Here is a 19262-nt window from a genome sequence, read left to right on the forward strand (position 1 = left end):
GACAACTCTTATCACTTTGATTTAGACGTTGTGCCTTTTTGCAGATAAAATTCTTTACACCTCTAGGCACAATGCCCAGAATTTGGGGGAAGGATAGCCAGTCGATTAGATCGACCCCAGTACGCAACTGGTACTTAATTTATAGCCCCCGCCGAAAAGATGAAAGGCAAAGTCGACCTCGGCGGAATTTGAACTCAGAACGTAAAGACAGACGAAATACCTATTTCTTTACTACCCATAAGGGGCTAAACACAATGGGGACAAACAAGGACAGACAAACGGACTAAGTCGATTATATCGACCCCAGTGTGTAACTGGTGCTTATTTAAAAGACCCCGAAAGGATGAAAGGCAAAGTCGACCTCGGCGTAATTTAAACTCTGAACGTAAAGACAGACGAAATAGCGCTAAGCATTTCGCCCAGCTCACCGTATCTTCTGGCATACAAGTAAATTTTAGCCTGAAAACTTCAGCTTGTATGCCAGGGAAAATGGTAGTTTCGTTTCTAAATTAAACATGGACATATTCATAGACTTTGTCACGCACCGGAATTCAGCCACTCACAGTGTATACACGTTTGTGTGTATATACATACTCTCTCTCTCACACACACACAATTCTTTAAAAAAGAATGTGACACACAGATAAGGGAAAAAAATTAAAAATATAAAATTAATTATATGAATTTTTAATAAATTTTTTTTTTTTTTGCTTTTTCTTTCACAATTTTCTTTTGGCAAGTTATGAAAATGTATTTCAAATGTTCATGATTGGACATTTTTTAGCTTTATACATAAACATTATATAAATATATACACACACACACACACACACATATATATATATATATTTATATATGTATGTATGTATGTGTGTGTGTACATATGGCATACACATTATATGTAATTTTTGCATAACATTCATATATGGCACAGCAACAGTACAAGAGCATATATAGCATACATGCATATTCCCCATAATCATATAATCATCATTTGTACATCTGATTTTCCATGCTAGCATGGGATGGTTGGGTCTTTGTCTGCACATAAACATGCATACATGTGTGTGTGTATGGGTCTGTGTGTGTATGTAATAATATATATATATATATATATATATATATATATATATATATAGCTTTTACTCTCTTTTACTTGTTTCAGTCATTTGACTGCGGCCATGCTGGAGCACCGCCTTTAATCGAGCAACTCGACCCCGGGACTTATTCTTTTGTAAGCCCAGTACTTATTCTATCGGTCTCTTTTGCCGAACCGCTAAGTAACGGGGACGTAAACACACCAGCATCGGTTGTCAAGCAATGCTAGGGGGACAAACACAGACACACAAACATACACGGACACACACACACACACACACATATATATATATATGCATATATACGAGGGGCTTCTTTCAGTTTCCGTCTACCAAATCCACTCACAAAGCTTTGGTCGGCCCGAGGCTATAGTAGAAGACACTTGCCCAAGGTACCACGCAGTCGGACTGAACCCGGAACCATGTGGTTGGTAAGCAAGCTACTTACCACACAGCCACTCCTGCGCCTATATATAATTGTCATTTATCTTTTGTTTCTGTGATGCGGGGTCAAGATCTTGAAGGGTTTAGCCAAACAAACAGACCCCAGTACTTTTCCTTTATAAGTTTGGTACATATTCTATCAGTCGCTTTTGCCAAACCGCTAAGTCAGTGATGTAAACAAACCAACAATTCTCAAGCAGTGGTTGGGACTACAAAACACACACACATATATATATATATACACACACACATGCATGCACACACACATGCATGCACACACACATATATACACACACACACTCACACACATATATACACACACGCGCATGCACACATATATACACACACGCACACACATATATATATACATATATATATATATACACACACACAAACACACACACACACACGCACATTTCGGCACAGGTATGGCCATGTGATAAGAAGTTTTCTCCCCAACCACATAATTCCAGGTTCAGTCCCACTAAGTGGCACTTGAGACAGGTGTCCTCTACTACAGCCTCAGCCTGACCAAATCCCTGTGATCAGATTTCATACACAAGTTATTGGTTAGCGCAGGTCTATAGAAGTGAACACTTGCCCAAGGTGCCACATACTAGAACTGAACCCAAAACCACATGGTTGCAAAGCAAGCCCCTTATCCACACAGCCATGGCAACACCTACACACCTACATATGTATAGGCGCACACACATATATGTATACATGTATGTATTTGGATTTGTTTTGGTCCTTCATCATCTCCTTCGTGAAGCCCAACATTGTCAGGCCCTGGCTTCCATTTCTTTCGACGTCTTTTTCGGTCCCTCCATTTAGATCTCCAGGCAGTTCTCTCACCCCTTTAATGTCCAAATGCACCCATATGTCCATACCATCCCAGTCTTGTCCCTTGCACACAACATCTGATTTCCTTTCACACCTGGTTTTTTTTACCTGTCTCAGTCCATTCTAACTGCCATTTATTGCACACCCAGCGAAGCATGGTCATCGTATTTATAGTAGTTGTATGTGTGTGTTTGTGTGTGTGTATGTGTATGAGTGTGTGAGCTTGTGTGTGTAGATGCCCTTTTTCTTGTGCATGTTTATATCATTTTTCATGTATGTGTGTTTGTGTGTGTATATAGATAAATATATAAATATACAGATACATGTATACAAATATATATATACACACACATATGTACATATACATACATATATATTTACAAACATACACATATACACATAGATACATACATGTACAGATATGTATATATATATACATAGTTATATACATATGTACATAGATACCTATGTACATTTATATATATGTACATAGATACATATATATACACATACGTGTATGTATGTATATATATATACACTAATATAGGATAAAATTTTTTCAGAAAATAATTTCATTAAAAGTGACAGCATATTAAAATACCTTTAAAGGTTAAAATTATTATAAACAACTTATAAACAAGGGCAAAAGAAAAATTATTTCTATGCCGATATGCTGATAACAGACTTTAAATCATCAATCACCACATTTCATTATACATTCACTATAAATACACATTGTGCTGAAATCAAGGAAAGCTAGCCAACAGAATTTTTTTTAAAAGTTCATTATTTCTAAATTGAATCAATTTCAGAACAAAATATGATTTTTTACTGAAGAGGGAAAAATCCATAGGATTAATCCCGAAATTGATTCAATATAGAAATAACGAACTTTTCAAAAAAAATTCTGTTGGCTAGCTTTCCTCGATTTCAGCACGATGTGTATTTATAGTGAATCATCATCATCATCGTTTAGCGTCCGCTTTCCATGCTAGCATGGGTTGGACGGTTCAACTGGGGTCTGGGAAGCCAGAAGGCTGCACCAGGCCCAGTCTGATCTGGCAATGTTTCAACGGCTGGATGCCCTTCCTAACGCCAACCACTCCGTGAGTGTAGTGGGTGCTTTTTACGTGCCACAGGCACAGGTGCCAGACGAGGCTGACAAACGGCCACGATTGGATGGTGCTTTTTATGTGTCACTGGCACGAAGTTCTGGGCTCAATTTGTCTGACTAAAAAAATTCTTTTTTAAAAACCTTCAAGGTGGTGCCCCAGCATGGCCACAGCCAAATGACAAACAAGTAAAAGATAAGATATGGAAGTGGTGATTGACGATTTAAAGTCTGTTATCAGCATATTGGCATAGAAATAATTTTTCTTTTGCCCTTGTTTATAAGTTGTATATATATATATATATATATATATATACACATATGTACATATACATACATACATGCACACATACACATATATACACATATACATATATTCACATACACACACACACACACACACATGTAAATGCATGTATAAACAAATATCTATACACATGCATGCTTTGATTTTCTTTGATTGTATATTTTATTATATAATAATTTTTTTTTCCAATATATTCATTTTTACATTTTTTTAATACATTTTTTTTTCTTTTTCAACGAGTACCCCTTGACATACAGGACAAATCTTAGCAGTGACAAAAGGCCTACACTTGTTAACCCACCCACACCCGTCCCACTCCCCACCCACACGTGTACATGTGTATATATATGTATATATATCTATATATATATATATGTATATATATAAATAATTTGTGTGTGTGTATGTATATAGTCATTTTCGTATTGTTTTACTTGATCCCCTTCAATCATACAGAGTACTAAGTTGTAGTAGTAGTAGTAGTAGTTGTAGTAGTTGTAGTGGTGGTGGTGGTGGTGGTGGTGGTAGTGGTGGTGGCAGCAATAGTAGCATCAATTACCTCCCTTTCTTCCCTTCCCCCTCGGTCTCTCTGCCTCACTCACTCCGCAGGCATTACAAAACTAAGTGGGCAGTTTTCTTGTACATAGACATTCATTCACACACACACACACATACAGACAAACATGCACGTGTATATACACACACACACATACATACATATACATAAATACACATACATATATATATATATATATAAACACACATTTATATACATATATATACATACACATACATATATATATATATACATACATTTATATACATATAATATATATATATATATACACACATACATTTATATTCATATATATATACACACACACATATATATATATATATACATACATATATATATACACACATACATATATATATATACACACATATATATATACACACATACATATATACACACATACATATATATACACACATATATACATATATATATACACACATACATATATATATACACAGTATATAACAGTATATATACACACAGTATATATATAACAGTATATATAACAGTATATATACACAGTATATGTACACACATACATATATATACACACATATATACATATATATATACACACATACATATATATATACACACATACATATATATATACACACGTACATATATATATATATACACACATACATATATATATATATTATATATATGTGCACATACACATACATAGATGTGAATATATATATATATACATACACACACACACACACAGACAAACATATATATATATACAGCGCACATCAAATGAGTAGGGGAGGATCAGCCAAGCAGTTCAAATTCGTCTTCGGTATCACAGAAATCAACATTGACGTAAACTGAAAAAGAAGAATAGAAAGGCATGAACAAAATTACAAAATCTATATCTTACACGAGGTACATATTTATTTATACCTTACTAGATAAATGTACCTTATCTACGGTACCTAGCGACAACTAAATAGATGTACCCTATCTGTTGTACATATTTGTAACTCGCTAAATAGATTGGCAACCCGGTATTCATCCAGGATACCTCTTTACAGTGCTAGCAAGGCAACTCAGGTAACGATCATGGCACAGAAGCCAGTTAGCCACTCTGGCAACGATCACGCTCGGATGGTGCTCTTAGCACCCTACTAGCACGGGGCACAAGTGCCAGTAAAACCCTATTTTTTCCCCATAACATTATTTTCACACATGCGTTGTCTTAATTCTGTCATACAGCCAAAAATGCTTTCTCTGTATACAATTACTTGCATCATTTATTAAATATTCATTTTTCCGCTACTATCTTCTCTTTTTCCTTTTATATATTTTCCTACAACTCATCCTTTTTACTTTTTAGTCTAGCAACCCTGTCCCTTTTTTGTACTTGCTTTATTCCTTCCTTCAAGCTCATTCATTCATAACCCCAGTAACTTTTTGCAGTTGATGTCCCCAAACTGAACAATACAATCAATAACGAGTTGAAATTTTGATGATTTTTGGGCCAATAATTGATGAGGGGTGAGCATGTCCAAGTCCCTTGTGTGCTTTTATCTGTTTCCCATATGGTCCACTGTCGTCCTTTTGTGTCACAGTGACCCTGCTGGTGCTGGTGCCACATTAAAAGTACTCAATTCACTCTTTATCTATCTATATATAGATAAAGGCAGACAGACACAATTTCGTGTTTATTATTACAGATATATATATATATATATATACTAGCACTATGACCTGGCAACGCTAAGTCATAGTGCTAGTGCATGCATATACAGCTGCATGCGTGCACACATACACGCGAGTATTGTCCAAGTCTCCGACCAATCATATACAGCTAGATGGCATTCAATTGGTGTATCAAGTTTCGGGTATTTTGATTGGGTTTTGGATAGAAAATTCACAAAAAAGTCACTTCTATTGATTTTTTAATGGCTTTGCAGGGAGACTGGGGAAATGTAAAGATGTGCACGACCACCCTTGGACGGTTTTGAATGATCATAGAAAGTGCGAGCCCTCTAACTGAAAAATTGTGGATTTGTATAAAGGACATACACACAGACAGACATTTTGCTGTTTATATATAGAAAGGTTTGCGTGGTGACTGGGGAAATGTAAAGATGTGCACGACCACCCTTGGACGGTTTTGAATGACCATAGAAAGTGCGAGCCCTCTAACTGAAAAATTGTGGATTTGTATAAAGGACACACACACAGACAGACATTTTGCTGTTTATATATAGAAAGGTTTGCGTGGTGACTGGGGAAATGTAAAGATGTGCACGACCACCCTTGGACGGTTTTGAATGACCATAGAAAGTGCGAGCACTCTAATTGAAAAATTGTGGATTTGTATAAAGGACATACACACAGACAGACATTTTGCCGTTTATATATATAGAGATATATAAGGATGGAGGATTGGGTTATAACATTAGCCTTATGTAATAAGTGTTACCACTGAAGCAAAAACAAAATACCGTTCCATCCCATCTATTTTGGCATGAATGGAGTGGGTGGGCAGGTTGAATGGTTATGAAACAACAAACATCTCCAAGACAACAACAATGTCAAAGACTCACCAGGTTTCGAGGTTCCACCAGCAGCCATGTATGCTTCAGGAGGCCAATGTTTGGGCCGGAGCTTATGAATTTCAAACATTGGTGTCTTGCTGACCATTTTCTGCCGGAATGCTTCGCAAAGGTCATCAAATTCGTCTTCGGTCAAGCAGAAAAACCCCTGTTTTGTAAATGTCGAGATTTTGGGAGAAAAAAAAGAAGGGCAAATGAAAATAAGACAAGGGAGAAAGTTGAGACAGGAAAACCATCACCTCTCCCCTCGTCCCTCGCAGATACACATAGGTATCTATGGAACTCAAAAATGGGACAATCACCATTTCGCTCCCTCTTTCACATGCCTTTTGTCCCTCTCTCTCTCTCTTTCTCTCTCTTTCACTTTCTCTTTCCCTCTCTCTCTCTCTCTTCTTTCTTTCTCTCTCTCTTTCTTTCTCTCCCTTTCTTTCTCTCTCTCTTTCTTTCTCTCTCTCTCTCCTTCTCTCTTTCTTTCTCTCTCTCTCTCTTTCTCTCTGTCTCTCAGACACAGCCAAGCTTTGAACATACAACAGTAGGACAGTTTCTCTCTTTCACTCTCTCTCCTTCCCACTATCTTTCCTTATCTCTCTGTTTCCCTATCACTCTCTGTCTATCTCTCTCTCTCTTTATCCACCTCTTTATCACTATCAGTCTCTATACCTATTTATCTGTGGGCATGTATACACACACTCTCACACACACACACACACACACACACATATATATATTCAGCAAAATTTAGATTCAAATGAATATGGTACTTAAGTTAGATGCACCAGAATTTTGTATGGTGTTATCCATAAAAATCCATGGGGTGATTACAATCAAAATAAGCAACAAGAATATCTTTGGTAAGATATTCTTGTTGCTTATTTGGATATATATATATAGATATATATATATGAGCAAAATGACCCCCGTCCAATGGACGGTGCTGAGTTGTCAAACATTTAAACCAAATTTTCTTAAATTTGGCCTCCCCTTTGAGAAACATTGATTTAACCTACATTTGAGACACCGGCAAAAGACGGAGTTCGACTGATGTACTTGCGCATACAAATGCACATTCCCACAGCTTTATCGATCGCATTCTCACCTGGAATCGATTTTTGTAATTTTTTCAAGACTTATACATGCCCTGATAGCGTCGGTATCCACATATTAAATTTGAGTGCAATCGGATGGAGGATGTCCGAGATCCTAGAAGACACACACAGACAGACAGAACAGATTTTACATTATATATATACATATATATATATACATATATATATATATATATATTATATATATATATATGTGTGTGTGTGTGTGTGTGTGGTGTGTGTGTGTGTGTTGCACATGAGAAAATAAGGAGGGATGTCCGGAAGAGCATCGCTGTAACACTTCCAGATGGGAAGGGTCTTCCTTTGATGCTGACATGCAATGTCTGTGCAAGACCCTGCCTCAGTAAAGCTGGACTCATGAGTCATCTTCGAAGTCATAAAGCGAGACAGATGAGTGACAACCTGGCCACTGGTGGTGGTGTAACACATCATACTAATCATATCTGTCAGGCATGTAGAAGAGAGTGTAATTCGGCAGGAGGACTTAAACGACATGCAAAGGTACATGAAGCCCAGTTACAACTACGGCCGGCTATTACCGGTAAAGGTTTTAGTTGCCAATTCTGTACAAGAGATTGTAGATCTTTGGCTGGGCTAAAAAGTCGCATTCGATCACAGCACCAATAACAGTTAAGCTTCGTGCAATGGCCACACTCAATAACGAGGGGGCAGCCATAATAATATATATGACACAGCTAGGTTTTGAACCTAAAACAGTAAGACAATTATTTCTCTCTTTTTCTCTCTCCCGCTCCCTTTACATCTCTTTCTGTCTACTGCTTTCTCTCTCTCTCTCTTTTCCTCTCTCCCTCTTACCAGAGCAACGGAGGGGTCCAGATGATTCAGCTTCATACGGGAGGCATGGCAACAGTGGTAAGATTCGTCTCCTGTGGTGTTTGTTGACCCGATGTCAACGACAGGCTGGGTGGTGTGTGGGTCGAGGTAGATCAGTTCATCCTCTGAAATAACAGAGAGGTCAAAGGTTACATTAGCCACGGAGGAGCCAGAAAGCGTGCAGAAATGAACATGGGCTGGAGCAATCAGACACACAGAAGGACACACACACACACACACACACACATACATATGGGGGAATGTGTGGGTGTTTATAAGACAAGAATTACAATTCCACATGTGAATTACATAATTGCAACATTCTCTATTCAAAACTGGAAATGGTAACTCTCACTATTCCTCACCATGGATTACCATTGAACATTCTCAATGTAGGCGTAAGCGTAGGAGTGGCTGTGTGGTAAGTAGCTTGCTTACCAACCACAGGGTTCCGGGTTCAGTCCCACTGCATAGCACCTTGGGTAAGTGTCTTCTACTATAGCCACGGGTTCAGCAAAAGAGACCAATAAAAAAAAGTACTAGGCTTACAAAGTATAAGTCCTGGGGTCAATTTGCTCGACTAACAGGCAGTGCTCCAGCATGACCACAGTCAAATGACTGAAACAAGTAAAAGAGTATTTGAAACTGCTATTGGATATTACCTATAACTCTATTCTCCATCTGATCACGGATCTCCCCAATGCATCCCTAGTTTACTTTGATCCTTTCCACCATTCTTGACAAACTGGAATACACTAACATCGATTGGGGACTTCCCCTTGCTTTTACATATCTCTCACTTCTGCCTCTCTGATGACGGAATACTCGGCCTATGGAATCCTTACTTAATATGATGATTCACACACTTGGCTATTCTAGAAAAAGCTCAAAAGAGACTCTGTATATCTATATTCTCTATCTAAATTAAATACCCTCTCTTTACTTCTATTCAGTCACTTGACTGCAGCCATGCTGGAGCACTGCCTTTTAGTCGAGCAAATCGACCCCAGGAATTATACTTTGTAAGCCTAGTACTTATTCTATTGGTCTCTTTGCCGAACCGCTAAGTTACGGGGATATAAATACACCAGCATCAGTTGTCAAGTGATGTTGGGGGTACAAACACAGACACACACATATATATATATACACATACATATATGAAGCAGTGAGCTGGCAGAAACGTTGATGTGCCGGGCGAAATGCTTAACGGTATTTCGTCTGTCGTTACGTTCTGAGTTCAAATTCCGCCAAGGTCGACTTTACCTTTCATCCTCTCAGGGTTGATAAATAAAGTACCAGTTTTGTACTGGATCGATGTAATCGACTTAATCACTTTGTCTGTCCTTGTTTGTCCCCTCTATGTTTAGCCCCTTGTGGGTAGTAAAGAAATATATATTATATATATATACATACATATACATATATACGACGGGCTTCTTTCAGTTTCCGTCTACCAAATCCATTCACAAGGCTTTGGTCAGCCCGAGGCTAAAGTAGAAGACACTTGCCCAAGGTGCCACGCAGTGGGACTGAACCTGGAACCATGTGGTTGGTAAGCAAGCTACTTACTACACAGCCACTCCTGTGCCTATATATCTTTTTCAAGTGATGCCACACAGTTTGTTTTTTCGTTTTTACTTTGATTGCAACATCACAAAATTTCCAAATTGCAGAAATAGAAAAGGATCAGTTTACAACTTACCAAAAGTACCGACAAACCAATGGGCATGGTTCGGTTTCCCACCGATAATTCCTACTGATTGTTTTAATGACAGACACATCTGGAAAATAGAAGAAATTAAGAAAAATAATGGTTTCCGATGGGAATGAAATATTTGAGGAGAATTCATTGAAGGAAATACCTATTTCTTTACTACCCACAAGGGGCTAAACATAGAGTGGACAAACAAGGACAGACATAGGTATTAAGTCGATTATATCGACCCCAGTGCGTAACTGGTACTTATTTAATCAACCCCGAAAGGATGAAAGGCAATGTCGACCTCGGCGGAATCTGAACTCACAAATTAACAGCAGACGAAATACCTATTTCTTTATTACCCACAAGGGGCTAAACAAGGACAGACAAAGGGATTAAGTCGATTAGATCGACCCCAGTGTGTAACTGGTACTTAATTTATCGACCAAAAGAGGATGAAAGGTAAAGTCGACCTCGGCAGAATTTGAATACTGCCAAGCATTTCGCCCGGTGTGCTAACGTTCCTGCCAGTTCGCCACCTTTACAAGTGAGGTACCATCACCTGTAAAGGACATGCCTGTATGTATAGATGCCTGCAATTCTACCTAGCTTCATGTTTCTTCTCAAGCACAGCAAACTGCTACAACTCCCGGTCCTTTGTCATTTCCTCAGTGAGGCCTAATGTCTGAAGACCCTTTCTCACCACTTCAACCCACATCTTCCTGGGTCTATCCCCTCCACAGGTTCCCTCCACAATTAGTGACCATTTGCATATTTAAATCCCTTTTGGTATGGCTCAGTGGTTAGAGCGTCAAACTTACAATCATGAGGTTGTGAGTTCGAATCCTGGACCAGGCTGTGTGTTGTGTTCTTGAGCAAGACACTTTATTTTCATGTCACTCCAGTTCCCTCAGCTATAGAAATGAGTTGCGACATCACGGGTGCCAAGCTGTATTGACCTTTGCCTTTCCCTTGGGATAACACTGGTGGCGTGGAGAGGGGAGGCCGGTATATATGGGCAACTGCCTGTCTTCTATAAACAACCTTGCCCAGACTTGTGCCTGGGAGGGTAACTTTCTAGGTGCAATTCCATGGTCATTCATGACCGAAGGGGGTCTCCAGTACCAAAAGTACCTTAGGTTCTATGATACATAGAACTAAATTAAAATTTCCATCAAAATTTCATATCAATTTGTCCCTAACACCCAGATTAAGCCCCCCAACCCACCCTCCCAGCATTTAAACCAGCCATATCCAACCCAAATATTCTTCCTGCTTTAAGTTCAAACTGGCCAAATCTGGCCTCTCACACCTACCCTACAATGTCGTTCCAAAAAGAAACTATCACATCATCAAAAACTCAAAGCAATGTGATACTCTCTCTCTTTTTACTCTTTTACTTGTTTCAGTCATCTGACTGCGGCCATGCTGGAGCACCGCCTTTAGTCGAGCAAATCGACCCCAGGACTTATTCTTTGTAAGCCCAGTACTTATTCTATAGGTCTCTTTTGCCAAACCACTAAGTTACAGGGACGTAAACACACCAGCATCAGTTGTCAAGCAATGTTGGGAGGACAAACACAGACACACACACACATATATATACAACGTGCTTCTTTTCCATTTCCGTCTACCAAATCCACTCACAAGGCTTTGGTCGGCCTGAGGCTATAGTAGAAGACACTTGTCCAAGGTGCCATGCAGTGGGACTGAACCCAGAATCATGTGTTTGGTAAGCAAGCTACTTACCACACAGCAACTCCTGCGCCTATATGATGATAAACTTTAGCAAATAAGCTATTTTTATTCAACATAACTAGTCCAGGAACTTTTTGATACCACCTCAAATGAACCTCCAAAGGGCCATATAGATCCCCAAGGGTCATATTGACCCTCAAGGACCATATTGACCCCAGTTAAGGACCATACTGACCCCAGTTAAGGACTATATTGACCCCAGTTAAGGACCATATCGACCCCAGTTAAGGACCATACAGACCCCAGTTAAGGATCACACTGACCCCAGTTAAGGACCATACTAACCCAAGGACCATACAGACCCCAGTTAAGGACCATATTGACCCCAGTTAAGGACCATACTGACCCAAGGACCATACTGACCCCAGTTAAGGACCATACTGACCCCAGTTAAGGATCACACTGACCCCAGTTAAGGATCACACTGACCCCAGTTAAGGACCATACTGACCCCAGTTAAGGACCATATTGACCCCAGTTAAGAACCATATTGACCCCAGTTGAGAACCACTGATCAACAGCTGCAGTAAACTTAACTAGGGCCAACAACCATGTCTTTTGTATTTCAAGACAAGATGACCACAGGTAGAATGTATTGATCAAGGCCAGCCAGGGATTAAATAACAAGACTTAGCAAGATAGGTTACCTTGAGACTGTTGAAGTATAGAGAATTGATATCGGTCAGTCCGAGCCTGAGAGGAATAATCAGTAACAAGGGTGACCAACTGGACTCTTTTAATGATGAACCTGCTGTTAGTGGGGAACTGTCGGAGATGGATTTAGATTCTAGCTGACCGTTATCACGATTGGCGGTGAAGTTCTTGCACAAAGTCCCTGGGGAAGAAAGAGAGAAAGAGAAAGTTGAAAGAAAGGGTTAGCATCATTGTAGATATTATCACCATCCTCATCATCATCATCATCATCATCATCATCATCTAGAGTGTTATCATCACTCTTGTTGTTATTATCATCACCACCTTTTCATTATTGTCACCATACTCTTTTACTTGTTTCAGTCATTTGACTGCGGCCATGCTGGAGCACCGCCTTTAGTTGAGCAAATCGACGCCGGGACTTATTCTTTGTAAGCCCAGTACTTATTCTATCGGTCTCTTTTGCCAAACCACTAAGTGACGGAGACGTAAACACACCAGCATCGGTTGTCAAGTGATGTTAGGGGAACAAACACAGACACACAAACATACACACACACATACATATATATATACATATATACAACAGGCTTTTTTCAGTTTCCGTCAACCAAACCCACTCACAAGGCTTTGGTCGGCCCGAGGCTATAGCAGAAGACATTTGCCCAAGGTACCACACAGTGGGACTGAACCCGGAACCTTGTGGTTGGTTAGCAAGCTACTTACCACACAGCCACTCCTGCGCCTATGTTCATTTTTATGATCATCATCACCACCAGCATCATAATAACCACCATCCTCATCATAATCATCAGTCATGCATACATCATTTTATTCTTTCTAGTCATTTTTACTGCAGCCATGCTGGAGCACCAACTTAAAAAAAGAGTTTTAGTTGAGCAAATCAACCCCAGGACTTATTCTTTGTAAGCCTAGTACATATTTTATCACTCTATTTTGCCAATCTGCTAAGTTACAGGGACATAAACACACCAGCATCAGCTGTCAAGCAATGGGGGTGGGAGACAAACACACACACACACACACACACATATATATACACTCCAAGAAAGTTAGGGGTTGTGAATCCAACCAACTAAGGGATAATATCTCTCCAATATACTGTTGGTAGAATACCCAATTATTAATACACAAGTGTTTTTTCTTGCATTGAAATTAAATTACCGAGTGTACTTAATGGGTGAAGGTAAAGAGATTTTTTACCATTAATTTATATAGCAAATAAGAAAACGGAGGGGATCAATGGAGGGTATTCATCAACTTTTAGACATTAAGTTATGCTAACTTAACATAATATAATGTCTAAAAGTTGATGAACCACCAATTGATCCTCTCCATTTCCTTATTGCTATATATATATCTATCATATATACGATGTGCTTCTTTCAGTTTCCATCTACCAAATCCACTCACAAGGCTTTGGTCAGCCCGAGGCTATAATAGAAGACACTTGCCCAAGGTGTCACACAGTGGGACTGAACCTTCTTACCACACAGCTACGCCTGCACCTATACACTCATACAACAGGCTTCTTTCAGTTTCCATCTACCAAATCCACTCACAAGGCTTTGGTCAGCCCGAGGCTATAATAGAAGACACTTGCCCAAGGTGTCACACAGTGGGACTGAACCTTCTTACCACACAGCTACGCCTGCACCTATACACTCATACAACAGGCTTCTTTCAGTTTCCATCTACCAACTATCATACACAGGGCTTTGGTTGGCCTTGAGGCTATTGGAGACACATGCCCAAGCTGCAGCAAGAGTGCATCTTATAGACCCATAAATATGGTAATCACTCTGACCCCATCACCTCAAAAAAAAATGAATACATGTGATAGAATATACTCACTGATGTCATCTTCTATGATGGTGTTGTCCATGGCTACATGGGTGACGATGGCGCTCCATTCATCATATACAGACAGCTTCCTAATGAGAGGAAGATGAAGAATAAAGGTAGGGTGTGTATGTGTATGTAAGAGAGAGAGAATCAGTAGAATAACATATATTGACATGCACACACATATATACATACATGCATACACTCATAAATAAGAATTTTTTGCTTGATAAGATAAAAAAAACCAAGGCCATATAGATATTAGAGCATTTATAGATAAAAACTCTTATATATTTGCAAACAGGCTTTTTCTTTCATCGTGATCCGGTGATTACTGCCCGTTGATAAGAGACAATAATCTCGAAAACACAGTCCGGTGTGTATCACTTAGGCTTACGAGAAAGGGATGGCCTCCCTTTGCAAATACCTTAAGTGCAGAGAAATTGTGTCTAAAGCCAGCTGGAGACGATGATCTCCTGGGGCTAAAAAGCTACAGTAACACCCCTCCCCTTTGTGGTTAGCCATATTGAGATGGCTATTATACTTTACATGGTCCTACAGTCGTTTCTAGGATATCATTAATTAATATCCTAGAAACAGCTGTAAGACCTTCTATCTATAAATGCTCTAATATCTATACAGCCTTGGTTTTTTTTTATCTTATTACACAAAAATTCTTATACACACACGCTGACATAGAACCAACGTTGAACCCTTTATTCGCAATATTACCGAATCTGGAACTTAACTATGGTCTGTCTATAGCACTTATTCAGCATTACCTGACACCTTTGGGTCTCAATGACACCATTATCTCTTATACACTCATAAATATACATACATATGCACATGTACACATACATCATGATCACCATCATCATCATTTAACGTCCGTTTCCCATGCTGACATGGGTTAGACGGTTTGACAGGAGCTAGTAAGGCCGGGGGTCATGCCAAGCACCATTGCCTGTTCTGGCACGGTTTCTACAGCTGGATGCCCTTCCTAACGCCAACCACTCTGAGAGTGTAGAGGGTGCTTTTACGTGCCACCGGCACAAGGGCAAGTCAGGCGATACTGGTAACGACCATGCTCAAATGGTGTTTTTTACGTGCCACCTGCACAGGAGCCAGTTCAGTGGCACTGGCAACAACCTTGCTCAAATGTTTTCTTTTGACGTGCCACCTGCACGAGGGCAAGTCAGGCGACACTGGTAATGATCACGCTCGAATGGTGCTTTTTACGTGCCACCAGCGACCCAATATTCATCGTCTGAAAGTCTCCACTTTTTGCTTCCTCTCATTTTTCATGTATATATCATCATCATCATCATCATCACTGTATACATATAAACATATTTTATATTTCATACCCAAACTATTATATTTAATATATCTAATTTTTTATCCACATAATTGCCTCCATATACGCTCAACTTAATCCCTCTTATAGCCATTCTTTACCCTATGGAATTGATCCCCTGTAAAGACATGGGAGTCAGAGTTTGAATCATTTGAGCACTACAAAGTGTCTTCTATACCGAGAATCTGTGCATCTCATCTGTTGACTCTTGGGATGAAGTGGTGAAGCTCAACCCTCGAACATTAAGCCTCACCGAGGCAATGACTAGTGACTGAGACTTTTGGAAATATGCTGTGCTTGAGAAGACCCAGCAAGCTGAATGAAACCATAACCTCGTGGCCTATGCCAGGGGTGTAACCAGCCCACTTATGCATACCTTTCCTTCATTGGACACTAAACTCTGCTTGCAAAGACCTGTTGAGGCAAGTGAAATCGAAATCAAATTCAATGACTGGCATCCGTGCTAGTGGAGTGCTAAGAGCACCACCTGAGCATGATCGTTGCCAGTGCGGCTAACTGGATTCCGTGCTGGTAGCACGTAAAAAGCACCATTAAAACGTGATTGTTACCAGTGTCGCCTTACTGGCATTTGTGCTGGTGGCACATGAAAAAGCTTTCGAGCAAGGTCGTTGCCAGTGCCGCTGGACTGGCTCCTGTGCAGGCGGCACGTAAAAAACACCATTTGAGTGTGGTCGTTGCCAGTACCGCCGACTGGCTCTCGTGCCGGTGGCACGTAAAAGCACCAACTACACTCTTGGAGTGGGTGGCGTTAGGAAGGGCATCCAGCTGTAGAAACTCCGCCAGATCAAGATTGGAGTCTGGTGCAGCCATCTGGTTCGCCAGTCTTCAGTCAAATCGTCCAACCCATGCTAGCATGGAAAGTGGACGTTAAACGATGATGGTGATGATGATAAAGCACATATACATAAGCACATATATACACATATATATACAAAATCTTGAAAAAATAAATAGAGCACAAAAAGAACCCCAACATACAATGGTGAATAATGGTAAAGAAACCAAACAAGAAATGAAGAATGTAAAAGACAGAAAATAAGGCCAGACACCAAATTCCTGTCAATAGTCATCAGCAGACTTACTTTAAGACTTGAGCTATAGTGTTTGGACCAAACCAACTTCCAACTGTTTTACCTTCAGATACGCCCATTGAGGCTGAAAATATAAGATGATTGGGTAAGAATTGGTCGTTTGTAATAACAACAAGAATAAGTCTGTTAGAATCTCTCTCTCTCTCTATATATATATATATATATAATATATATATATATATATATATATATATCACGTGACCGACCAGACCATCAGATGTTGCTACACATCGCTGGTCACAGTGCGTTTGCATTGTTTTTTAGCCTTCGAATGATGCCACCCCGTTAGCAAAGCGAGCAGGCCAACAGAAGAAAGAGTGGGAGAAAGAGTGGTGAAAGAGTACAGCCGGGATCACCACCCCCTGCCGGAGCCTCGTGGAGCTTTTTAGGTGTTTTCGCTCAATAAACACACATAACGCCCGGTCTGGGAATCGAAACCGCGATCCTACAACCGCGAGTCCGCTGCCCTAACCACTGCGCCATTGCGCCTCCACATATATATATACATATACATATATATATATATATATATATATATACTGCAAATTTAGGGTGAATACTTGATAAGTGTAAGCACCTGTATACGCCAGCTAGTGGCAGAGGTGAGAGGGTATATATCAAATAAAATCAAAAACAGAACACAAAGGATGTCGTGGTACACGTGTTTCAAGCCTTATAAACGACCTGTTCTTACATCAGTGTATAATAGATATAAAAGATGGTTTAAAGCTCTCTTCAACCGCATGCATTATTATTCCAAAGAATTTCAACACAATATAAAAAATATGAAAAGTACTACATGTAGTCGGGGAGAGAAACTTTGCTATTACCAGATAGTTATCTCCCTTGATTTAAACTACACCGCCATTTGTCATTCAACAGTTAATAATTGTCAAGTGACAGATATTTTACCATCTCTGGTAATCACTACAATTAACTCACAGTTAAATAACAATATTATAATTGATATAAATTTATTGCAAATCTACAAATGAAAAATGGCGAATGGACATCTATATCTAGCATATAGGCTGTCCACTTTTAGTGGTTAGTCTTCTAAATTTTGTATGTAAAAAAGAATTTTTAATCTTTGGATTTTCTTAAAATATGCTAGGCCACTGGTTTTAATTGATTAATATCAATTTCTACCCTTATTTAATTTTATATATATATATATATATATATATATATATATTATATATATATATATATATATATATATATATAATATATATATATATATATATATATAGGCGCAGGAGTGGCTGTGTGGTAAGTAGCTTGCTAACCAACCACATGGTTGCGGGTTCAGTCCCACGGCATGACATCTTGGGCAAGTGTCTTCTGCTATAGCCCCAGGCCAACCAATGCCTTGTGAGTGTATTTGGTAGACGCAAACTGAAAGAAGCCTGTCGTATATATGTATATATATATATGTATGTGTGTGTATATGTTTGTGTGTCTGTGCTTGTCCCCCTAGTGTTGCTTGACAACCGATGCTGGTGTGTTTAATTCCCCGTAACTTAGCGGTTCGACAAAAGAGACCGATAGAATAAGTACTGGGCTTACAAAGAATAAGTCCCGGGGTCGATTTGCTCGACTAAAGGCGGTGCTCCAGCAAGGCCGCAGTCACATGACTGAAACAAGTAAAAGAGTAAAAGAGTATATATATATATAATATATATATATATATATATATATATATATATGTGTGTGTGTGTCTTTGTGTCCATGTTTGTCCCCTCCATCACTGCTTGACAATCAGTGCTGATATGTTTACATCCCTGTAACTAAGAGGTTTGGCAAAAGAGACCAATGGAATAAAGTACTAGGCTTCAGAAGAAAGACCTGGGGTTTATTTGTTTGACTAAAACCCTTCAAGGTGGTGCTCCAGCATGGCCACAGTCAAATAACT

At 39.3% G+C, this 19262-nt stretch overlaps 1 protein-coding gene across 3 annotated transcripts in view; it reads right to left on the reverse strand.

The window, feature by feature from the left end:
• Nucleotides 1–717: 717 nt before the first annotated feature.
• Nucleotides 718–19262, reverse strand: part of LOC115225795 (cysteine protease ATG4B) — a 50489-nt gene continuing 31944 nt past the window's right edge. Inside the window, exons 6-13 of one of the 3 annotated variants that reach the window (XM_036514747.1) lie at nt 17339–17411; nt 14885–14964; nt 13003–13190; nt 10601–10679; nt 8878–9020; nt 6947–7103; nt 5122–5218; nt 718–849 (exon numbers count right to left, since the gene is read on the reverse strand). In XM_036514747.1, coding sequence (XP_036370640.1) covers nt 5163–5218; nt 6947–7103; nt 8878–9020; nt 10601–10679; nt 13003–13190; nt 14885–14964; nt 17339–17411 — 776 coding nt within the window. In that variant the 3' untranslated portion in view covers nt 718–849; nt 5122–5162. Of the gene's footprint in view, nt 850–3943; nt 4165–5079; nt 5219–6946; nt 7104–8877; nt 9021–10600; nt 10680–13002; nt 13191–14884; nt 14965–17338; nt 17412–19262 lie in introns of those variants that run through there. The other 2 variants (XM_036514748.1, XM_029796753.2) reach the window with 2 other exon arrangements.

The sequence above is a fragment of the Octopus sinensis genome, linkage group LG28 (genome assembly GCF_006345805.1).
Source record: "Octopus sinensis linkage group LG28, ASM634580v1, whole genome shotgun sequence".
Taxonomy (NCBI): domain Eukaryota; kingdom Metazoa; phylum Mollusca; class Cephalopoda; order Octopoda; family Octopodidae; genus Octopus; species Octopus sinensis.